At 43.2% G+C, this 25,435-nt stretch overlaps 1 protein-coding gene across 5 annotated transcripts in view; it reads left to right on the top strand.

Annotated features, from left to right (window-relative positions):
• The first annotated feature begins 3,311 nt into the window (after nucleotides 1–3,311).
• Nucleotides 3,312–25,435, top strand: part of LOC139659074 (calcium/calmodulin-dependent protein kinase type II subunit gamma-like) — a 69,397-nt gene continuing 47,273 nt past the window's right edge. For all 5 annotated transcript variants that reach the window (XM_071537296.1, XM_071537294.1, XM_071537295.1 and 2 more), the window contains exons 1-2: nucleotides 3,312–3,451; nucleotides 4,646–4,740. In XM_071537296.1, coding sequence (XP_071393397.1) covers nucleotides 3,387–3,451; nucleotides 4,646–4,740 — 160 coding nt within the window. In that variant the 5' untranslated portion in view covers nucleotides 3,312–3,386. The remainder of the gene's footprint in view (nucleotides 3,452–4,645; nucleotides 4,741–25,435) is intronic.

The following is a 25,435-nucleotide window of genomic DNA, read 5'->3' as shown; positions in this document are numbered from 1 at the left end:
TTTGAGATATATCTAGATGAATATATGCATCATCCTTAAATAAAAAACGTTCAACAAAACATCTAAATCAATTTCCTATGATTATGAGCAATCTAACCACTTGGTAATGTAAGCTTGGCACATTTCCTTATTGGAGTGCATGCAACTGTAGAATATAATCACAAACCTGCACACACACACACACACACACACACACACACTTAAACATACTGCGAGGAGGAAATATTAATACCCTTCATGAGATATTCATGAAACCTCAGATAAACCTTTACCGTGCAGCAGGCCATTACATAACACATTTAATTCCCTGTCTTTTATACAATGATGCTCCAGCTTACAGTTCAAATGCCTAAAACTGCATATGAGCCGGATCGGCACCTAATGTGGACGATAAACCAGAGGCGATCAGGCCTTCGCCATCAGGGCTCCTAGACTTTGAAACGACCTGCCTGAGGGACTGTTAGTCAGGCTGACTCCTTTTTATAGATTTGCTTTTATGTAATAATCTTTTATTAACTGTTTTTCACCTGTCTTTTATGATTTTGAAATTGCAGATTTTAGATGATGATGATGATGACAATGATGATGTTAATGATGATTGTGGAGGAGGAGGTGGTGATGATGATGATGATGATGATGATGATGATGATGATGATGAAGATAGTAATGATGATGGTGGTGATTGTGAAGTACCTTGATCAGCACTAGGGAGGCAGATAGGAAAAACTGAAGTGCAAGCTGTGTTTTACAGCAGTGTTCGGCACAATGAAAGAAACAGCCTTTGCAATAGCACTGTCACAGGGGAAGGGAGCCTTAAGGGCAACCAAGGCACAGTGGGACGTCATACTGACTGGATATTAAAGGTAAACAGCAAAAATGAAGGCTGGTGCTCGATATCATTGTCTAGTCTGGTCAAGTTTCTTTATATAGCCCTTTATCACAAGCATGTCTCAACGGGCTTAACGCTCCATCATATACATACTACATCATATATACATCATATACATACTACATTATATACCATACTATACACAAACACACTCACGCCTATGGGCAATTTTGAGTTCTCAGTTCACCTGAGCTGCATGTCTTTGGACTGTGGGAGGAAACAACACAGGGAGAAAAACGCAAACTCCACACAGAAAGTGCCGGGGTGGAGATTCACAGCGACAACCTAAACACTGCAACAGCAACAGAGCAACTGCACTAAACACTGAGCCACCGTGTCGCCACATTTGATGGGTCACTTTGACATTTGGAAGTTTGCTGCAAGCTTGCCCTATGGTCTGAATGAGGGATGCTAATGATGCTACCAAGCCATTTTAGGGAAACTGAAGCAAAATAACCACAGCCAAATGCCATATCTCAATGAATAAATCTCCAATCTTTCAATTTTGGCACAAAATGTCTTCATCGATGCCAACAGCAAACACAGAAGCCTATAGATCAATAAGCTACCCCACTGACTCTCAACCTTTTTCATATCAAGGACCCCATTAGGGCCACGGACCCCCATTTGATGAGATTTTGTCTCTCGAACTCAACAGAAAAACTGAAGAAAAAGAGAAACTGACTACAAAAGGGAATAGGCTGAAGAGTCTATTTATAACGTAATACAGGGGTTTGCAAACTTTTTTCATATCACCCCCAAATATATAGAATACACAACAGATGCCCATTAGAAAAGATTTTGTCCCAAAGAACCCCATGTGTGAAGATTTTTATAGATTATATGATTTTAGAATTATATAAAATGATCTGTTTATAGGTCAGTGATCCCAACAGTCATCCTTATTCTCTCATTGTGCTCATTTCTAGGGATTGAAATGATAATTAAATTAATCTGACCCCCCTGGTAGCCTCTGAGGGACCCCACTTTGGGAATCACGGACATAATACAGTGGCCATGCAGCTGATCTCTTTGTGCCAATATTAAAATATTGCGGCATCACATCTCACTACATGACTTGGTCTTGGTGTGATGCCGCCCATATGAGCTGCACTGATGTCAGCTTTACTTTTGGGCACATAGTTCTTAATAGTGAGGGAAAGGATGATGAAACTGAACCCGGATCTGTAGCTCTGGGTATACATGAGAGAAGATCTCGCGTGGCTTGCATCCCCTCTTACCTCCACCACTACTACCAGAGAGGAGAGAGTAGAAAGAGCTCTCACTCTGCCATTATTTCCGGGTACAGAAAACATTGCAGACCAGTGTCACCCCTCAGTGTGTTGGTGTTAAACGTCCACTGCGATGAGAATTGCATTTCCCAGTCACGGTACTGTATAACAAATGGCATGTTAATGTAGAGTTACCAAAAATATTATAGGCCTAAATTAATGTGCAAAATTTACTAACACAGATTGAGAAGCTATCCCTCTGGTTGTTAACAGAATCAAACTGTTTTAGATATCCAATGTATTCTCTGGTGAAAACTGTCTCAAATAAATCCAGATTCTAATGAATGATCTGATTGGTCGACAGTATGCATTGTTAGGTCTGTCTGGCAAGTGCCAATTGGGCGAGAAATTGATTACATCCATTCAAACTTTCCTAGATCTCTACAACTTTTATTTGAAAAACTAAAGGAATAATTGTCTCAAAACCAATGCTTGGAGAACAGTTTTTAATTAATGCTACCTAATTAGAGCATGCCAGCTAGCAATGTTAAATCATTACAATGACGTAAGATTACGGCAATACCACAGAAGCAAAAATACATGATGTGCCTGTGGCCACAATTGGTCAGAACAGAGCGACCCATTAACCAAGTGACTCACAGCGTTAATGCTCTCTGAGCGTTAGGCGGTGTTCACATGGGACAATTGGCATCTGTCACATTTCATTGGTTGATGAAGTCTATTAGCTGATGGCGTTTACCTACGCTCCATCAAAAGTTGCGCTAGTTTCAACTTTTTTGATTGGCTGGGTTGCGATATTTTGCACTCCGTCAATCCACGTCATCCGTCAACGCATAGGTCTCATTGACATACATGGGATACCTAGCGCAAATCCTTCTTCCTCTTTTCTTCTTTTAGGGATTTCGGTGGTTTACATGCTTCAAGGCATCGGTCAGAAAGCACAAACGCTCACATGAACGCCCACTTTTGCAGACTGGCATGTGGACCACTTTCTTATTTCTTTTTTTAACTAGTGAGTCGCTCATCTTCTCCATAGACGATCTTTGCTACTACTGCTAGGCCCCCCCCGCCCTCCCCCTCTTCCTCCTCCCCCTCCTCCTCCTCCTCTTCTCTCCTCCCACTCCCTCTGCCTCTGCTCCAGCCTATCTCTCTTTTCCCTTTTGCCTTTACGAGATCTCCTCCCGAAACCTGAGCGAGGCGGCCACTGAAGCGAGAGGCGATTCCCCCTTCCCCAGTTACTCAACATGGCTACAATTGTAACCTCCACCAGATTTACAGACGAATATCAGCTGTACGAGGAGCTCGGAAAGTAAGCGACCGCCACCAATATTGCTCTTGTTGCATTCAGTCTGTGTGCACGTTTTCTCTCGTTTTTTTTTTGCTGCTGCTGCTGCCATTGTGCGTGTCTACTTCAGTGTTGACAAGGCAGGATAGGGGCTGTCAAAAACAGGGAAGGGTAAGGCTCCCTCCAAGCCAATAATAAGCTGTAGCCAGGTTCATGTTTGCACTGTACAGGCTTGTAATTCATCTGGAGTATGCATGTGAGCGTGTATCGCACCATCATGGCTCTTTGTGCCCCTAGATATGTGAAACGACATCCGCTCATAGGAGGACTATATTTGTTAATTTATTTCCAGGTAGCACGCGTCGAAAAGTCATTTGCACAGACCCCTTTGCCTAGCGACATCCGTATAAGCTCCTGTTCAACCATTCAACTTCAAATTTTTAGTGCATTTCTCAGTAGACTGCAGGCTGTACCTATATGTCAAGCAGAAATGAAGACCATGGCTTTGCTGCAAACAGACTGGGGTTGCAGAATTTTGGTTGGGGCTGTCTCATGCACACCAAAAAAAAAATGTATCTGACTACACGCTTTATCATTATTTTGCTGCATTTGAAACATGAAAGGACACGTCGGTAACAATGTATATCCTGGCTAGAAAGCTACTTTGTAACCATCTTAATCTCTGTGTGTGGCTAATAGAGCTACTCCACCTACTATTAGCCTACAGCATGAGTTGAAAGGAGGTGTCTGGCCAAAAAAAAATGCAGCCTGCCTCGAATGTACAGTTAAATTTGTGGCGTGTTTAGGGTTAAATGTTCATTCTTGGTCTACATTTCAGTGGCTGCATTCTCCTGTAGCCTACTCACGTTTCTTCCTGTAAGCTAATGACTCGGTCCTTTCACAATGCAACAAGCCCTCTCCCTCCCCTGTCACGCACTAGTAGCCAAAGCTTGTTCTCACATCTCATACACAGAATATCAGACAATATTAATTATGCATGTGGCTTCCTTGCCCTATGTTAGGTGTATGTGAGTAGCCTATGCAATGCCTGCATGTCCCCCTTGTGTGTCTAGTTCAACCCGCTGTCATGCACTTCTTTGCCTGTGACACACTAGCAGCTTTGATGGAGAGTTTGTCAGGTATGCTGTTGTGGGTTTTTGGTTGTTTGAAGTGGTTTCACTGAACTGCCATTTGGGTTATCAATTTCCTCCCCTCCAGGGGTGCCTTCTCGGTTGTTCGGCGATGCGTCAAGAAGTCCACCGGCCAGGAGTATGCTGCTAAAATTATTAACACAAAAAAGCTCTCAGCCAGAGGTAAGTGCAGTGAATATTCATTGTATAGCTCAGCATTACAGTCAAGGAGCAACACTTGAATTCATATAACTTGAAAGCTGATAAGAGTAGCCTGCTGTCCGCTGCTGCTGCTGCTGCTGCACAGTGCCATGGCTGAAGTCAGTTGTAGGCTAGTGTTCGTTTATTTCCTTAACAGCAGAGTGAGCCAGGCTCTCTGTCCTGTCCTTCCCATGTCAGCAGAGTTTCCTAAAAAGGTGGAGGCTAGTTGGCAGAGACGGGCTGCTGCAGTTTAGGTTGGGAGACTTAAAGGTCTCCTATGCTTTGGCAGTTGTCTGCGACTGTTTTTTGATTTTGTTATGGTTACTGTGGTTCTCACTGAAGCGATGGCGTGTGTGTGTGTGTGTGTGTGTGCATGTGTGCAGCAACTTGAACTTTACACTGAAATATCCTCAACTCTTAAAGCAGCATGTGATTTAAGGCAGTATGGCCAATTCAGAATCATTAGATGGCCAAGGATTGTCAGCCTGTGTGTGTGTGTGTGTGTTTGTCCGTTCCCATGATGCAGCAATGTCACACTTGTTGCAGCATCACCACCTGTGCTCTAGTCAAAGCATCTTTGTTGTCATTGTCACTAGTCTAAAACCCATATGTGCATCATAGCATAACTGTATGTACGGCTTGACGTACCTCACCTGCCATATAGCTGAACCTTTTGTCTGGCTTTTATTTCTCTCATGTCTTGTGTGTGTGTGTGTGTGTGTGTGTGTGTTGGTGTGCGTGCATGTGCCATGTTTTTGTACATGCATTTGTATTCCTTGTGTGTGTTTGAGCATCTATGTGCACTGGTGTATTTCTTCTTGTCTTAGTGTGTGGGTGTGTTGAACATGCCAACACTTTGTGTGTGGGTATGTTGAACATGCAAACACTTGATGTGTGTGTGTGTGTGTGTGTGTGTGTGCTTGCCTGTGTTTGTGTGTGTGAGTGTCAGACCAGGCCAGCAGAGGTTGAGTGATGATGTGAACTGCAGATCAGGGCCAGTTCTGGACTGATTGGGCTGTTCCTTTGCCAGGGGGATGCCAGCTGAATTGCTCTCTCTCTGTCTGTCTCTCTCTCTCTCTTTCTGTCTGTCTGTCTGTCTCTCTCACTCTCACTCTGTCTCTCTCTGTGTCTCTCACTCTCCGACCCCCCGTCGTTCCCCCTCCTCTTTCTGTTGTTCTCCCTCCTTCTGTGTCTCCCTGCATCCTCTGTAAACAAAGGATTGATTTGAGGAAAGATCTTTAAAAAACCCTTCCTACTAGGCGATTAGACCTGGTGTGTGTGTGTGTGTGTGTGTGTGTGTGTTGTGTGGTGGGTGGTGGGCTGTGCTGGCAGTGGTCCTGAGCTAGTAACCCGGCAACAGCGGGGGTGAAACTCTTCATCCCATAGGCTGTCTGGCAGGCAGACCGCTTTCTCTCTGTGTGTCTCTGGGTCCTAGTCACAATTATATGACATACACACACACACACACACACACACACACAGTCTCCTATGGTCTTTCTCACTTCTCCAAGCAGAAACAGTTACATCTCTCTCTTTCACTTATAATTCTCAAGCTTATTTATATAGAAGACCTATTTATATACGTTATTGTAATACACACACACACACACACACACACACACACACACACACACACACACACACACACACAGACTCTCCTTCAGTTTTCAGTGCCCTTAATCAAAGCTGAAATGCTCTGGCCCTGCCAATGTGTTTTTCACAAACACAAGAAGCGAGTTCTCCCTGCCTCGGCCCCCACTCTCCATGCCGACAGCGCTAGACAGCAAGGCAGCTTGCTGGGGGAAAGAGCCAGACACATGGACACCCGTGTGTTAACCCTCATCTACCCAAGGCAAGTTACCCAGATGACACCACTGGAACCAAAAACATGTTTTCATTTACAGTAAGGGCCATGTAGAGTATGCAAAGGGGCCTACACACACACACACTCTTACTTCAGAGCTGCCCAGCAAACACAAACACAGTCTCGGCTGTTGGCTGCTCGCTCCACTGCAGCAGTTGGTGCCTTGCTCTTTGGCACTTCCACAGTTGTTAAGGGAAGGGAAGGGAGAGTAAGCTACAGTAAGCCTCGCTCTTAATTGTGTGTGTGTGTGTTTTGTCTGGCTGCATCATGTTTGTGTGTTCGCGCACATGCATGTTTGTGGCTGATCTCTGCATGTGTGTTCCTCCTCCGTTAGTGTTTGCAAACAGTCTACGGCATAGAGCGGCTTTGGTGGCTCCATGTCCCGGGAACTTTGGAGTATTACTTGTAGTTATGATGGCTGTGTGTGTGTGTGTGTGTGTGTGTGCATGAGTGTGTGCGTGGGCGGGATTAAGCCCTATTCTCCCTGGCTCAGGGAGGGCACATTGGCTGGCGGCGAGGTCAGCGATTATGGCTGGGCTGTGTGGCGTCACATGCATGCACACTGACGCTCAAGCGGACACACACACACACACACACACACATGGTCACTCACTCACACACTGACATTCACACATGTGCATGCACACACACATTATTAAGAAGACCTTATTGAGTTATCTTTTATTAATTGAATGTTACAGGCTAAGAGGCATATTTGTCCATATTTTCCATCCTTGGATATTTTTTTGTATTAATGAACTGCTTATAACACCTTAATAGTTTTTTACCTTAAAAATTCTGAAGGCTCACTTTAACTTCAATTTGCAAATCTTGGATAAAAAATTAGAAATCATATTAGTGGAATGTGGACAGTATGACTCCAGTGACCTTAAAGTATGTGGAACAACAGCATAAATATCATGCATTAGCAAAGGGAGAAAAAAGCAATGAAAGATACATAAACACACGTGCATGCACACACACATACGCACACACACACACACACACACACACACACACACACACACACACACACACACACCAAGGTTGAAACTTAAGTTTTAAGTTTGATATTGCACTATGATAGGCAAGGTTTAAAGCAGTTTAAGTTTAACAGTAGGCTTGAACAATGCATCAGAAGTTCAGTTCATATTTACAGGACAATATTCTTATTGTGCTATGACAGAGCACATCTATATTGCTGCTGCAATCTAGGCATTTTAAAAATCATGTTATAATGCACCCAAGGTGTGAAACTGTTGATCAAGAAGTGTTTGGCAGATGTCGCACTCAAAACCGCTCAGCATACACAGTGAATACTGACTATCCAGATATGTAAATATTCCTGCGGTCGAGGGCCACTGACTATGCTAATACTGAGTATTTGAAGAGACAGGCACCTATGACACACTAGTATCAGTTTACAGAAGTTGACAATTATTGTAAGCTATACGCAGTAGTAGAGCTGCAACGATTAATCGATTAATCGATTAGTTGTCAACTATTAAATTAATCGCCAACTATTTTGATAATCGATTAATCGGTTTGAGTCATTTTTTAAGAAAAATAAGTCAAAATTCTCTGATTCCAGCTTCTTAAATGTGAATATTTTCTGGTTTCTTTACTCCTCTATGACAGTAAACTGAATATCTTTGGGTTGTGGACAAAACAAGACATTTGAGGACGTCATCTTGGGCTTTGGGAAACACTGATCCACATTTTTCACCATTTTCTGACATTTTAACAACTAATGCACAACTAATCGATTAATCGAGAAAATAATCGTCAGATTAATCGACAATGAAAATAATCGTTAGTTGCAGTCCTACGCAGTAGTACTTGGAGCCTGGGAAGCAGAAGTCACATAAGGAACTGTGCTCATGAGGTTTTGTTATATACTTCAGAGGTCGAGGGCTCTCATATATTCGGGGTACGTTCTGGTGAAAGAGGGGAGCTAGAGGAGTCTTGTCTCCATGGCTTTGTGACCAGCCATGACTTACGTCTCTCATGGAGGCTTTGAGTCTCTTTTGTATGGAGATTCATGGGGTCAGTGGCTAAAATTGAAAAATATAATAAATAAAAACATGTGTGGAATATCTTGTCACATTTCATTTGTGACGAGAGATTCATTATCTTATCCCTTACCATCCATTGTGTAAAAAAACAATCCCTCCCCCTGCATATGTACACATATAGCAAGGCAGTCAAAATTTGCTTTTGCCCACTCAGCATCTGTGCAGCTTGCTAATGATGAGGCTCACTGTCATCAGCAACAGTCAACATCTAGTTATGTTGATTTAGCAATGTGTGCGTTATGATAAATGTGGGTAAATGTATCCCAGGGAGGTGGTGAATGTACACATTTCCAAAGATACATTTTGTAAATGCGTACATTTCCCGGTTAATGTGCATGGGAAAACGCTAGTCGCAGTAGGTAGGTTTTCATGCCAGACCCGCATCATGGTGTGAGGAAGGAGCGCATCTGAGGCCTATTTTCTCCCCAAGCTGGTGCAGATTGGAGTGTGTGCCTCTTTACTTATGGTAGGCAGATAAGACACTGATAGCCTATACTGTATATTCAATGTAGGTGCACTTCGGCCAAGAAATTGATGCCTAAATGATTTTATATTTTGACCAAATAATGGATGCACAAGTCATTTACATCCATGCACAAAAGGATGTGGATGTGCAAAACATGCTTGCCTATCCAGTTCTTTAATTGTGTAATTTTAAAGAATCTTGTGTAACATAACTCCAGTCACACAAGGCATAATCGTTGTGTTACAGATATGTGGACAGCAGTGTGAGAAAGCCTCGCGCTACTGTAACTACCGCTTTCTACCCACATTATCCGGGAAATGTATACACATTCATCAGATTTACCAGCATACATTTACCATTTTCCCACATTTACTCTAACAAATATCACTGTATCACTTCTTTGCTGTCTGAGACTTCTTGGTCTTCCTGTTTGAAAAAAGCGACCCTGCACAGTTGAGGATGCACTCGTTTCAGTTGAGGATGCACTCGTACACCGCAAACCCCCATAAGCTGTTTGACACTGAAGCTGTGAGTCAACGCGCAAGACTAAGTCCAGACCTCTCCCCTCACTTTGATCCACTTTGATTCATTTCAGCGCTGTGCCATTGCCAGGAGAAAGGTTAAGGTTAGATCAGCTAGGGTTATCGGTCAATGGTAATTACCCCTTGATTTAGCTCGCCTCTGTTCTTGACAGGTGCCAAAGAAGGAGCAAATTATTGGTCTATAAAACTTTAAAGAGATTTTGGAATCAGGGTGAAATTAAACTACTGAGGGATATAGCTGAAACATATTGGCGAGAAAATAAAACTGTTTTTATTTGCATCGAAAGTAGTGATTTTAAAAAAAAATAATTTTCTTTTTGATGAGTGAGAAAACCAAAATCATGTTTGTTTGTTTGTCTGGTTTTTGTCACATGAGTTGGAAGGCTACATTCATTTATTTTATGCAGAAATAAGGATGCAGAGGCCAACCAGGTTCACTATTAACCACACTTTAAATCATCACAGATATCTAACGGTAAGCATTTTAGAGGTTGACGGCATCTGCGTCTACAGTATTTCATGTTATTTTTAGCTCCAGTTATGTGCCGTGTTTTGTGTTGAATTGTGAAGTGAGTGTATTTTTACACTGTTATTAGCTAAGGCCTTGTGATGCCGGGGAGGGAAGGAGGGAGAGAGAGAGGGGGAGAAAAAAGAGAGAGAGAGGCTGATGGCACTCGCCCCACTGCTGAATAATTGAGGCACAAGGCTGCTCTGCTCTAGCTGAACATGGACAAGGGCTGAGGAGTGGACCTCAGACTCTGCTCCCTCTTTCTTTGCCTCTCTGTGCCTTGCTCCTTCCCTTCATCTCTTTTTCTTTCATCTGTCTCACTTGTCCCTCAACCACCTTTCCCCTCCCTTTTTTTTCCCAACTTCTTTCTCAAGCTCTTCCTCCCTCTTTCTCTACGCTCTATCCATCTCTCCAGTTTCCTTTCCCTTCCCTCCCCGAATGGCTGCCGCATCGCCAGGCCATGTAGGCAGACGTGTGTATTTGTGTGTGTGTGTGTGTGTGTGTGTTTTCATTTTCGGGGCTTTGGAGGGCTTCTAGTGCACTGGCTGGAGGCTGATTGGCGGAGGGCTGATAAACGTAGCAGTGCTGCGGCGGTGAATGTTTAATGGGACCAACTGTGAATATTTGATGAGAGGGAGACAGCAAGAAAGAGAGAGAGGGAAAGACATATATATATATAAAGAGAGAGAGAGAAAGAGGTAGATATGGAGAAAATGAGACAGAGAGGGGTAGATATGTTCCATAGCAGAAATAGAGTAATGCAACACATGTATGGAGATACTCTCCCACAGCATGCAGACCCTCCTCTTTCTTACCAGACCACTAGCACAGGCCGGGTACTGAGTGTGTGTGTGTGTGTGTGTGTGTGTGTGTGTGTGTCCTGAGGCTCAATGTGTTTTTCCAAGACTTTTCCCCCCTGCCCTGTTCTTCTTGTCCTCTTTTCTCTCTATCTGCACATCGTTCTTCCTTCCCTGTCCTAAGCATATGGCATGGCGTGGGAGCCAGCCTGAATAAAACTTTCATCTGTAACAGGACAGGGTCGCTGAGTAAGTTTGTTCCTTGTTTTTTTTTGAGGGTGTAGATTCCTCACTAGAAGCGTAGTAGCTACAAGTCAGCGTTGCTAATCTGCTTTGCTCTGTTCTGTCTTTTTCTGTTCTGTTGTTTTCAGTTCTGTTCAGTCCCGTTCTTCTCTGCTTCGCTCCGTTCTGTTTTTCTTTGTTGTGCTCTTGCCTCCCGTTCTCAGCCCTCCATGGAAACTGGCTAGTTTGTTTTGTAAGGAGGGAAGGCTGTCTGCCAGCACTACATTGGATTACATTACATTAGAGAGAATCTCAGGTGTGTGTGTGTGTGTGTGTGCGCGTGTGTGTCAGTGTGTGTGTGTGTGCGCTCATCCCGGTCAGTTCCTGTCGCGTCAGTGTGTGTGTGAGTCATGTGATAGGCCTTGTTTGTATGTCCGTGTTCTGACAGGAGCAACAGTTTTGTTAAGGTATGGAACTCGCAAGGAATCAGCTCTCACTTCTCTCCTAGCTCAAAGCAACGCAGTGTCTCTCTCTGTCTCCAGTTTCTCTCTCTCCCTTTGTCTCTTTCCTTCTCTTGTTTTTCTCTCTGTTCCCCTGTACGTGGCCAACACTTGTTTCAGGGCTGAAACCTACTCAGTCCTGTATGTTTAAGGAATCATATACACTTGCATTCTCATGTGTTTGTTTGTGGATGTGTGCCAAGTGTAGAGTGAGGATTCCTCCTGGACTGCACCAGTGGTTGTTGAATACACTGTCGGTGTGTGTGTGTGTGTGTGATCTCCACATACACACACCGACAGTGTATTCAACAACCACTGGTCACATACACACACATCACAAGGAGTTGGATTCAACTGGTTGTTAGATACGTCATTACACTTTACAAGTAAGTAACTTACAGACAGTGAAATACCCTTTTTTTCCTAAATGGAGAGTTCTTTATTGAGTTTCTTTATTGAGACAGTGGGAAGATTGAGAGGGCAATAAAGTAGGGGACACACAGGGGAGAAGGGTCTAGTGGAAGTGTGTGTGTGTTTGTTTGTGTGTGTGTGAGAGTGAGAGAGACAGAGCGAGAGAGAGAGATCACAGCATGCCAGTAATACTCTTACCAAGCTGGCTCTGAGAGCAAGAACTAGAGACTTCTTGTGTCTAGTTCTTGCTTTTCTCTTCTTTTCTGTCTCTCTCCCACTCATATAAACTGTTTCTCTCACTCAATTTCACACGCACACACACACACACACACACACACAAATTCACTGCATCCCTATGTGGCAGTAAAAGCTATACTGTAGAAGTGTGTGTGTGTGTGTGTGTGTGTGTGTGTGTAGAGATGTGTAGGTATGTGTGGCTGTGGCTCTCCAGGCCTTTCAGACACGCCAAGGGATAATCCATCCCTGATCACACACACTGTCACGCCGTCAATCAAGTGGCTTGTCACCGTGGTAACAGCTAGCCTACTGCTATCGGAGCTTTTGCGCTGCGTTCCAACCACATACATCGTATCCTTCACACCTGACAGCCAAGATTACTTGGACCTGGTCAACATATTCACTGGGGTGTCATGTACAATGGATAGTAGCATACTGTAGTCAAATGCATGGTGTACATTTCATGCCCCCAAGGCTCAGGAATCCCATTCAAAGCCCAAAAATGCATGGTTGTCAATCAAAAAAATTTTTGTTTATCAGAACCTCTGGAAAATGTGACTTTTTGTTCACTTACAGTCAGAGGTTTGCATCTGAGTGGAACCACTGAAGTTTTCACACAGAGCCATAAATCCATTTAAGGTTCTGAATCAGGGATCTAATTCACAGAATAATAAGTCTGTGTTTTTTGTGCGTTCAGTTAAAGAGAGTAGAGGTGAAGAGCAGTGGAAAACATCCTAAAGACCTCTGATCATAAGCCAGTAAAGAGAGTGATAAGTAGAAAGCTAAGTCAGCCTAGGCCTGTGTTTAATGTCCTAATGCTAGATGAGCTGTGTTGTGTTTTGCCAGGGCGATCAGTCAGATCAAAACAGAATTTTTTTAGTTTAACTTGGACAACATTTTCACTGCAGTAGCCTGCAATTTCTTAAAAGCAGGTATTTTTTGCTTTTAGATGCTAACAAACTGATTCATGCCCTGGACTGTACACTTGCAGCACAGGTTGAGCTTGCTGGCCAGTCAGAAGCCTATCATCAGAGGCAGCGTTAAACAGGTGAAGATGAGTATGTGTGACCGGTTTGGTTTGAATAGCGAGAACAGAAGGAAAAGTAAGTCATGTTGAAAATGTTTCACTTGTATCACTGAGTGGGTGTTTTGAACGTTTCAGCCAGATATGGTGAACAAAATTTTGAAATGGGCTATTGTCTTAATGTTCCAGTTATTTTGATACTGCCAGGCTTTATTTTATTCGTATGATCTACAGTGCATATCTGCCAACTCTGCCTTCTCTCCCTCGTTTAACCCCTTTTCCTCCAGTGCTCCTAATAACATCCTGTTATATTGTCTATATGATTTATCCAGCTTCCAGACTGCCTGAAAATGTGACAGTTTTATCTACAGTATGTCACTTTGCACTCAGTTTGCATATCTGATCATTTTATTGAGGCAGGCTTTTGACTATTCATTATAAACTATGAACCAGAAACCACACTGAAAGTCCAGTTGGGGTCTGAAAGGTATTCACAGACATGCAAAGATACACACACACACACACACACACACACACACACACACACACACAGCACAAGTACACATACACAGGCGCGCACACCACATGAAATCATCTGTGTAAATATTGGTTCACCTTTTGTTGTCATTATCTCCATGTACACTAAGGGCTCTTTGGATTGACAAGGCTGCTATTTTCCCAAGAGGAGGATGTTTGACCAGCCACACACACACACACACACACACACACACACACACACACAAACGCACACACACACACACACACATGCACCCATACCCACACATAACACACAGTCTACTGTTTCCTGTTCTCTGCAGTGCTTTGTCAAATAGATATATGTAATATATGTACATATCACCTCAGCAGTTGGCAGCAGCCCACAGGCTCTTGGCCAAGTTAAAATCATTTGATAAACCCTGATGAAGGGAGCTTTGCTGCTCCAACAATGGTTTGTAATATCCTATTATATTTGTTCAGTGGAGCCGAGTGTGCAGCTACATCATTTTGTTTAAGTGTTTACTCCTGTCAACTGGCACATCACCAACACAGGTGTGTGTTTGTACCTGTTTCCAAGGTTACAATCAAAACACCTTTTCATAATAAAAGCCTACTCACAATAAAAGTCCCTTTCAGTGCCTGCTGGTCCGACACACTTATGTGCCAAAGTGGGCGATAGGGGTTTTGTGATGGCTTCTGTCGACCGCAGCATACCTTCCACTTGATCGCGAATGGATTTTAATCATGAGCTGGTAAAATATCAGAGGAATATGATGTCATCAGTCTTTCAGAGGTCTCAGAACTTGCATTATTTTATTATTTTGGGAAGAAATATTAGTTTACACAATCGTTGTCTCCCCAATTAGCCAAAACACTTGTTTATTAGTATAGTACACTTACATTTTTTCAGTTTAATATATAATTAGATATTGTAAACTTATATAATTATCAATCATTTCAATTGAATATGATTGCATTATGGCTGTAGAGTTATCCACATATTCCATACTTCCATACCAGACAGAGGACTGCAGCATCCTGTGTGCCTAACAGTGTTTGTCTAGGTCAAAGTCTTGCTGCAGGACAAAAGAAACACTTTCGTCCTGCAGCACCACTAAACATTCCAGTTCTTATCAAGCCTCCATCTTCAGCAACTACTATGATATGTTGGTGGATGGAAACACACACACACACACACACACACTCACACTCACACTCACAAACATACTCAAAATACGCAATATAGCTCTGCATATGTGATGTAACCAAATCAAATCTTGTCTTAAAGTGACTGGCATATGAGCAAGACTTGAATAGGCCATTATAATAGCACCATGAGCAAGACACTTAAACTAGGGTGAGTTGTCTTGGTTAATCAGAGGAGAGAGCTGCTATAGGGGTTATTAAAGTCACAGTGAAATGACTTTTCCCTCTGTTGGCTAATTCTCCATGTAATAACATGCATCTACTATATTTAACATTAATGACAGAAAATGTAGAAAAATATTGATATTTTCTTGTTTTTGTATCAAAATCCCATTACCTGTACTTGCTGTAAAATTGTGTGTTTTTAGTGGTTACATCCTGGCGTGCATAAATGTTGTGACCAATAATACCATCACAGATTTTTTTTAAACATTTCCCTCCTCCACCACTTCTATCATATAAAACCTGCAACTGCACAACTTTCAAAGTGACACAAGTGGCAACATGGTACAGCGGTGAAAACCCTGTTTCTTTTCCCTAAGACACCATGGTCGCGGTTCCTGTGGCTAAGAATCTGGAGTGTTTCGGCTCGAGATTATGTGCAAAGTATTTCACAGTGGATTTGCTTCACCAACTACACCGAGCATGCAATGGGCTTCACTGCCTTTCTTTCTGTCTTTCAGCGTCCTGTTTCAAGTCTGCCCACCCTGCCTCTATAAACGGTCATTGTCCCTCACATTGCATCTATCCTACTTCACACAAAAGTTGCCATTACACAAATCCCTCTTAGCTGCATCCATCTAGAGCTACGACAGAATTTTCCAAACATTTCATCTGGGGGTTTAGAGCAAGAGTGCAGGAGCAGCGAAACACGCATTTAGAAAGTGCTTGTTCCACGCTGGCTTCATCTGTTGGTCACAGAAACATCTCATGTTCTTCAAACTCCACTGGTGCATGGTAGGCCTGTTCCGCGATAAGCCGAGGCTGCAAGGCGATAACGACATCTGATCCGGTGTGCTAGTAAATATCTGTGCACGTGGAACAAATGGGACTTGTTTCACAAGCTCCAAAGTAAATATCTTAACATCTTGCTTGATGGGAATAGTGGAGCAATATTGGCACATGGAAAATAGTGCCATTATTTGCTGAGGGGGATTAACTTGCCATACAATGTACATACACCCATCACGGCTGTTAGATGTTATCCATGTCAGCTGTCACTCTTTACTCACCATTTGCATTAAAATTGTACTTTGTAGTAGCGTTGCACTGTGTATGCAAGTGCATGTGTGATACTGATACTGTGTCTTTCCGTAGGAGTGGCAGTCTCAATAGACAATGCTGATCATTATCCCTACTCTCATGGAATGATCAACAGATAAGGGAAGAGGCGTGTGTGTGTGTGTGTGTGTGTGTGTTTGTGTGTGTAAGAGAGAGAGAGAGAGAGAGAGAAGCTCTTCATGCTGGCCATCATCAGGGTTGAAGTATGTCTCCTTGGAATAGCTGTTCATCACTGCTAACTTATCACAATGCCAGGACCAAGGTGAGGCTCTGACACATCAAGGCCAACCCATCACACTTGGGGGAAAGGGCAAGAGTTATTTGTGTGCTTGAATAAAGGTACAAAGGTTTACTCCCAGACCTGTTCTTAGTATTAATTGCAACATATCTTAAGTGTTGTATTGTTTTAATATTTATAGGAAAATTGTACTGCCATTTCCCTGCATTTTTTCTGGGTGTAATTTTTCCTCCAGTGGGGTGTCACTGCTGCTAAATGAATGTATGGGAACCACTGTTATCACACTGCAACATTAGCCCATCAGTGAGTCCTGATGCTACAGTTCTGCCCATTAAACCATGGAAAAATAAATGAAGAGTTTCTTTCTAATATGAGTCATCCACCTTTTGAAGAATTGTGACACCTACTCTGACAAAATAATTGTTGGCATGAAAGTAGAGCTCACTATCAAATATTGTTAGCGATCTTGAACTCTCTCTTCAAAAATAGCACTATTTTAGAGGATGCAATCATCTGTGCTTTTTTAAATATTGAGCAGTGAACATCAGGTAACCTTTTTTTTTTTCTTCAAAAATAGTTTCACCAACATCAGTATTGTTTGGCTAATAAAGGCTACTCTGCAAAGATAAAAGACTGATGCCATGCCAGTGCTCATCAAATGATCTTAATTTAGTAAGAAATGGATATTGCTATCAAATAAATGACCAAATTTTCTTAAACTCATGAATGCTGCGCAGTTGTTGGTTTTAATTTGCAACAGAGGCATGCTCATGCACAGCCCTCATACTGATATGCTTTCAAATGTACTTTATAACGTGTCACTGTGAGATGGCTGAATAGTTATGATAATTCTAATTTACTTTTAATCTCATGTTGTATTTGCTTAGCCACAGAGCCTAGTCTAGTTGAGATAACACAAGATAAATAGCAGAACTTGCAGCAGCATTTGGCAAGAACCACAGGTGGTTGCTATTGCATTTAGACGTGCCTGTTATTACTTGTAGTTCCCAACCCCAAGTACTGCTGGGTTTCATTCTAGCCATCTAATAGGGACTGATTTAGACCTGGGATGTCAGGTGAGTGCAGTTAACTACCAGGTAGGATAGAAAACCAGCAGTACTGTGATGCCTTCTGATATTGATGCTTGGCTGGTGCAAGTTTCTGCTCTGATCCATGACTTCTACAAAACAATAAAACTAAGACCATTCATTTGGGGTCATCGGACAAAAATGATGAGATAATGATGATGAAGCACTAATGCCTAGGATTTGCTCAGTTTGAATATAATGAAGCATGAAGGTTAGCCAGGGATTCTGCACAACACCAGAAAACCTTGTGTAATAGCAATATAGAATTATAGCAATTGCATTTTACTCTGGGATTCAGATGGCATGGCTTATAAAATGGGGCAGTTAGCTAGCTGGTTTTGTGGACATTTTGATTATTTCTCCGTTCTGCAAGGAGCTGGTTCAGCCTCAGTCAGTGTGTCCCCAGCGTTGACGAGGTAGAGTCTCTCCTGGCTCCCACAGACAGAGATGCATAAAGCTAGTCCAGCTAGCATCAGCTTCTCCCCAGGAGACAGAACGGAGGGGAGACGGGAGGTGAGGAGCGTCCCGTCAGATGTGCACTCCTCAGAGTTACTGGCCATGTTTTTCTCTCTGTCTTTCCCTGCCTCTCCCTCTGCATATCCATCTCTCTCTCTTTCACACTAACACGTACTCAAGCTCACTCACTCCATCATCTCAGAAAGCCATTTTGGACGACTGTGTGCGTGTTTGTGTGTGCCTGTTCATGTACTCCTATCCTTGTGAGAACCAGTTTGAGTTGCAGACCTTTGGAGTGACAGCATTTTTGCGAAGTGAGGTCATTTTGGCTGGTTTCTCGTTTCTTCAGTGGTTTACTTTAGGGTTAGGACTTGGGTTTAGCGTTAAGGTTAAAATTAGGATTAGGTTTGGGTTAAGATTAGTCTTGAGGATTAAGGTTAAAGTTAGGGAATGAATGTAGTCAATGGAATGGAATATGTCCTCATAAGGATAGAAGTACAAGAATGTGTGTGTGTGTATGGGTGGTAAGCCAGGGCCTTAGAAGATAATGAATGCTGTCACATGTTAGTTTATGTGTGTGTGTGTGTGTGTGTGTGTGTAGAGAGCGGGGTGGTGGTGGTGATTGTGCATGACTGATGCAGGTTAGAAGCCAGGCAAAGGCATATAGGGGCACAAAGAGAGGAACAAAAAGAGTCAAGAAGGGAGAAAGACAGATATAAAGAAAGCAAAAACAAGAGAAAGGGAGAGCGATAGACTTAGAAACAGAGACCGAAACAGAGAAAGATAGAGAGAGAGAGAGGTGTGCGATGAGGAGGCCGTAGAGAGCGGTTGCTATGGCCTCGCTGTTGTCTACACTACCGATACACCGCACACTGATGTTAACCACGGTGGGAGAGTGTGTGTGCGTGTGTGTGTGCATGCATGTAAGCAAAGACTTCCCCGTATCAGTTTCAGTACCTGTTGTGTTTGAAAGTGGGTGAAAAATGGATTATGTGGATATATTATGATATATGGAATAGGTGCAGTGTAATAGTCTCCCATGTGTTTATATTGAGTAGACTAGAAGCGCAAATCTTAATTTCATAACATTTGTAGTGCCACCACTAAAAGCACACAGTGAATTCCATTCCTAAACAGTTTAACTCTGATAGAAATACCGTATTGATGTTCAGGTGCTTTTTTTATTCTAAATCTAGTTAGCTGGAAAGAGAGAGAGAGACTGGATAAACAACAGAATAAAAGCTTGAAAAATTATATGAGCTCTGCTTTCTCCCTTAGAAAATAATAGCCTAAAAGTCTGGAATACCTGACAAATTAGTGGCCACCTTGGTTAGTTTGAGAGGCAGTCCATCCCAGCTCTAAGCAGTCTTGTATACTTGAGCATATAGCTAAAACAACCCATAACAACATTGACATATCCCATGCTAGCTGGCTTGCTCAAGGGGTCGGCAGTAAATCCACAGTGTGTATGTATTCCTGTAAGCATGGGTGTTAAGTCTGTCGCCATTCAGTGCAATGTTGAGATCTGGTCTCTGTAAACACAGCCAACCCCTCTGTCAAACAAGCAATTGCCTCTGTGTGTGTGTGTGTGAGAGAGAGAGAGAGAGAAAGAGAGAGACAGAGACAGAGAGCCACCATCTCCCTTAGTGGGGACACTTAACAAAAAAGAAACAAAAAAAAAAGCTCAATGGGACGCCCTTGTGGCTCATCAGGGTGAAGTTACATGCCATATACTCAAGACCCTGAGAGATTGTATCTGGCTCATGACGTACAGTATATTGTATATCATCCCCTTGCTTTGTCTTTCTTTTCTTTGTAATGAAAAGGGGAAAATACTGTGAAAATAATTAACGAAACGGGAATAATCGTTAGTTTTGGTTCAGCCAATTAGAATGCAAAGTGGGATGGATGAGGCGAAGGGATGAGAGGGAGGTGGGGGTGGGTGGGTGGGGGGCGGTGTTGGAGGGTGGCAGGAGAGTGTTGCCATGGCAGGAGAAAAAGTGTCATAACAGAGAGGAAAGCAAAAGTGACAGGGCACAGAGAGAGAGAGAGAGACAGAGGGAGAGAGAGACAATGTGAAGACGAGTTTGAATTTAAAAAGCACTTTATTATTATTTGTTAATGCAGATCAAGCCATACACATCATCTATCCATGCATATTTCAAAACGGCATGCTGCCTGCCTCGCCCCTGTAATGGAAAGGAAACAACAAAATAAATGTAAAGAACAAACCTAAACGGAGTACATCAGAAACTAAGGGACAAGATTCTGTCGTGCAGCATCCCTTATATATGCATAAAAACATCCAGGCAGCCTGTAACATGTACGCATGGCATGTTCTACTCTGAGCTGGATGGCCAGCAGCCCGGTCATTATGAAGAGTCTGTTGACCCTCCTTCCCAAGAAGACGAACACTTCAAGAGATAAACGCTCTCCTCAACCCCAGCAACCTAACCCTCTAATCTGGGACGGCGGACAAATATGTGCAACAGAGACACAGTACTCCATGATAGGTCAACTGACCTTTCAACTGTCTTTCTATGGCTGTCAATAGATGTCTTTCTGTAGTTACAAGGACCACCAGCAGGCCTGTCACACAAAGATCTGGCCTAAAAACTCATTCTTCCTCAAATGTCTTGCAAGAAGACGTTTACGCAATTATAGTGTGCTCCTTCCATCCTACAGTGTTAAAACTCTCCCAGGTTTTGGGGTTGTAAAGAAGAGGAGAGGCCACACCCCTTCCTGCCACTGACCCAACAGGAGCAACTTTTAAGGGAGGGGAAACTGTAGTCATGTTTTGTCATCCCATTGGTCAGAAAGTGTACTGTTCTTAGGAAGCTCTGTAAGGGGTCCTGGCAGGGACACACAGGCCCTTGATGTCGACCTCACAGCAACCTGATGTTAATGGCCTCTCCCAGCAGGTCAGCTAAGGTCTGTATAAGCTTAATTTAATGGATCAACTTAACACGCCCAGTAAGCCGCACTCTGGCTGAAGACTAGTCTTTAGCATGTAGAGTGGGAGAGGCAAAGAGACTGAGAGCGCATGACAGAGAACAAGAAAATTAGAGAGGGAAAGAGTGAAATGTAGTGAGTGAGTGAGAGAGAGAAATGAGAGGCAGATCTCTCTCTCTCTCTCTCTCTCTCTCTCTCCCGCCTCTCATTCTCACACTCTGCCGCTCTCTCACACACGACTGGTTGAATTGTAGTTTGTAAGATGTGCCATGTTTGTGTGTGTGCTGCGTTTCATCCAGTACCTCTGCGGCTACACAGGGTGTCACTAGACATTTTGGCTTCGCCACTCTGATAAATCACAGACCCTAACACACACACACACGTACACACACACACATGCACACAGACCGCTGTGCTGATGTTTTTCCATCAAAGATTAGAGAACTGAGACACTGGTGAGAACAAAGTGAACAAATCCTGTTCTCATAACAATAAATTTAACTCTTTGTAACAATTATATTTCACTGTCTTTAAGGGTGACATAAAGGAAAAGTCCACCTTACTCTTTACACTGTTAGATATATATTAGTGATGCTGAGTGTATTCCATTTTTGCCATTTTGTGATTAACTTAATTTACTTTAATTTACTTTTCTGGTGTACCAACTTTCCCTCAACCTGCCTCCCTCATCCTTCTACTTCACTTACTGATTCCCTTCATTACCCAGAATGACTTTTGACAACGCTCAGAGAAGAGGTGTGAACTTGTTGCAACTTAATCAAAGGTGGGCGTATATAAATAGCATATAAATGTCTTCAAAGTGTGATCATTCAGCTGTTGGTTATACAGTATTTGTCTGTGATTACGGCTGCACCCCGTACTCAAAACGCAATTCGCAAGTCTATTGAGGCTGCTGTCGGTGGAATAATTGGTATCTCTTCCTATTCCACGATGGATTTCTCCCTGTATGATTGTTGAATGTCGGTGCAGAATGGTGAGTCTAGAAAGAAGCCCTTGCTTGATTCTGTGGAGTTTTCACTAGCTGACCCTTTTTCTGCTATAAAACTCCTTTGTAGCTGTGCTGGAAATATGTCGACATCACGTCACATTATTACGTTTGACCAGTTATCCACGGGAACAAGATAAATACACCAAACAACAAAATAGGCCCAGAAATACAAGGTAAATCGGCAATGTTCTAGGGTGGGTTTTTCCCAACACTTTAAATTTACTGAGTCAACAAAAAAATCACACACACCGTGCTTTCGTCAATGACCGGGTCAAAATGTTGCGTGGCAATATGGATGCCAAGCCAGTGTGCGGATGGATGGGGTTTGATTGTTGCTAAATATCACAAAAATAAAGATTTTGAGTCTTGGAGGTTGATAGAATCTTGCTGCAGTCTTTTCCTCTGTCTCCATCTTTTTCTGTCTCCATCTTTTTCTCTCCATCTCCTTTTCGTTTTCTTTGTGTCCTTGTCTCTTTCTTTATCTTCTGTCTTTTCTTTCCTCTTGGCTGTGTTGTGGCGGTGCACCGGGCCCATCTCTGGGGGTCCAGCAGAACAGAGCTGGTGTCTGTCTCTGCCTGATTAGCATACTGCGGAGGTGGATGGAGGGGGGGGGGGGGGGGAGCGGGGGGGGGGGGGGGGGGAGCGGGGGGGTGGGGGGCCCTGCCGACTAGCCACTGGAAACGCAAGAAGTATCGGCTTACCTCTGGCCTTTCACTCATCATACTTAATCATGCTTATCATGATCATAATCATCATACTTCAGGTTCCTTATCGCCATCATATTACCATCATTACCACCAACATCATCACCATTAGGATCATCTTCATCATCATCATGATCTTGTCATTGTCGCCATCATCATCACCATTATCTTTGTAAGCATCATTGCCATTATCACCACTGCCATCTTCATCGTCTTCACCGTCGCTGCCAGCAGCGTTGTGTTGTTGATCTCGTTGTGCTGCTGTCTTCGAGCAATTAGAGCCCCGGCATTGGCCTACTGACACTGAGACTGACCTCACGCACTGACTGGACAACTGACAGCTCACCTGTTGATGGATGGATGAGGGAGAGGTTTAGGGAGAGAAACAGTGGGATAGAGAGAGAGAGAGAGAGGGATCTTACCAAGCAGGTTCAGAAAGTCTCCTTTGACCTTCTATTTCTCTGTATGTCTATCTCTCTTTCAGTCTCTCTCTCTGTCTCTTAGTTTCTTTCTCTGTCTCTTAGTCTCTCTCTTTGTCTGTCTCTGTCCCTCTCTCTCTGTCTCTTAGTCTCTTTCTCTGTCTGTCTGTCCCTCTCTCTCTGTCTCTCTCTCTCTCTCTCTCTCTCTCTCTCTCTCTCTCTTCTCTCTCTCTCTCTCTCTCTCTCTCTCTCTCTCTCTCTCTCTCTGTCTCTTAGTCTCTCTCTGGTTGGTGATGCAGGGCGGGCCAGGTCAGTGTGATTCAGGGCTGTAAGCCGGAGGAGGATTGGATCTATTTATAGTCTTGTCTGCTCTGGGCCACACTGACCCCAAGTCTCTATCTGTTTTTGTGTCTGTCTGTCTGTCTGTCTGTCTGTCTGTCTTTCTCTCTCTCTGTCTCTCTGTCTCTCTCGTTCTCGCTCGCTCACTCAAATTCATTCCCTCAGTTGGTCTTGCTTTATTCTGTTTTACCTTTTAGAGCTTGTATAACAGAGGAAGACAGTGGCTTCTTATTTATCTTGTTGTAATACTCTCTAGCAACAATGTCTCCTCCAGTAGCACTGTGGACACACACACACACACACACACACACCTGTTCTTTTATTTCCATCTAGTTTTCCAGTTTTCTTTAAACTCCTGGGATGAGATGGATTGGTGTGCGGCTGGCTGGGTGGACTTGCCCTCTCCCTGCCTCACTATGCCACTTTTTCACTGCCAATACTGATTCTGACTTACAAATCATCCAATACAGGGTACCAATCTAATCCAATAATATTTAATAACTATATACATTTATACAATACATTCAATTTTAGATTATTTGGGATAAAATTAGATATAAATATTTTTTTTTCTTTTGAAAATTGAAGAACATTATGTTGCTTTGCTTTGAGCGTTTTTAAAATTGGGGAATTATGCTATACCATTTAGCCTGGTAGCAGCCCAGTATCCCATACTGGTATCAGTAATCTGTGTGTGTGTGAGTGTGTGTTTTCTATCACATGGCCAGAACAAGGTGTTGGAGCATTGGCCGGTGACACACCCAGCTCCACCCAGTGTGTTTGGTACAGAGAAGGAATCATGGAGTCAAAAACTCTAAAACTGGTGGTGTGTGTGTGTGTGTGTGTGTGTGTGTGTGTGTGTGTGTGTGTGTGTGTGTGTGTGTGTGTGTGTGTGTGTGTGTGTGTGTGTGTGTGTGTGTGTGTGTGTGTGTGTGTGTGTGTGTGTGTGTGTGTGTGTGTGTGTGGTGTGTGTGTGTGTGTGTGTGTGTGTGTGTGTGTGTGTGTGTAATAGAGAGGCTGAGAGCCATGCTTTTAGTCGTCCTCTGCAGCACTGTTTTGATGGAGTTGACTGGAATGCCTCTCTAAGGTTATCTAATGGCTTTCCCAGAATGAAAAAGATGTGCACACACACACACACATACCCCAGCCACTCCCACAAAAAAGCAAACACAAGAAATTCTCTCCTATGTTTTCCACTTACCTCCCAGTCACCCCTTCCCACACACAGACACACACACACTCTCTCTCACTCTCTCACTCTCTCTCTCTCTCACACTCACACACACACACACACACACACACACACACAGAGCCAGAGCATATTGGCCTGAGGATTAGGTGAGTGACATTACAGTATGTTAAGTTATGCCATACCACAGAGGTGCACAGATGTCTGTCTTACCTAACCGCATTAGTGGATGACAATTTATCTCCACATACATACACACACACACACACACATACACACACACACACACACACACACACACACACACACACACACACACACACGCACACACGCACAAACATCCCATACTGCTAGCACCTGGAGCACGCCGCTAACCAAAACATAGTTGCGTGTGTGTGTGTGTGTTTATGTGCATGGGTATGTATGTGTGCACTTTGGAACAATAGTGGGTGGGCACGTGTGACTTTATAATAATGTGCTTTAAATTGGAGAAGCTGTTCCACGTGTGCTGATTGTGCCTAATCAGTGACGGGTCATGCTAATATCCTGCTATACTAAGAGAGCTGGTTGCCAGGTTGGTCCTAATCAGCAGATGAAGAACAATACATGGCAACCGTGATCATTGTTGACTCAGGTTGCTCTGTCTCTGATG

This window comes from Centroberyx affinis, unplaced genomic scaffold (genome assembly GCF_046629955.1).
Source record: "Centroberyx affinis isolate AG114_WGS23_722 - 3 ecotype Tasmania unplaced genomic scaffold, CSIRO-AGI_Caff_v1 ptg003015l_1, whole genome shotgun sequence".
In the NCBI taxonomy this organism is placed as follows: domain Eukaryota; kingdom Metazoa; phylum Chordata; class Actinopteri; order Beryciformes; family Berycidae; genus Centroberyx; species Centroberyx affinis.
Note: the sequence above shows the minus strand (reverse complement) of the source record. Positions and strands in the feature narration are given on the sequence as shown.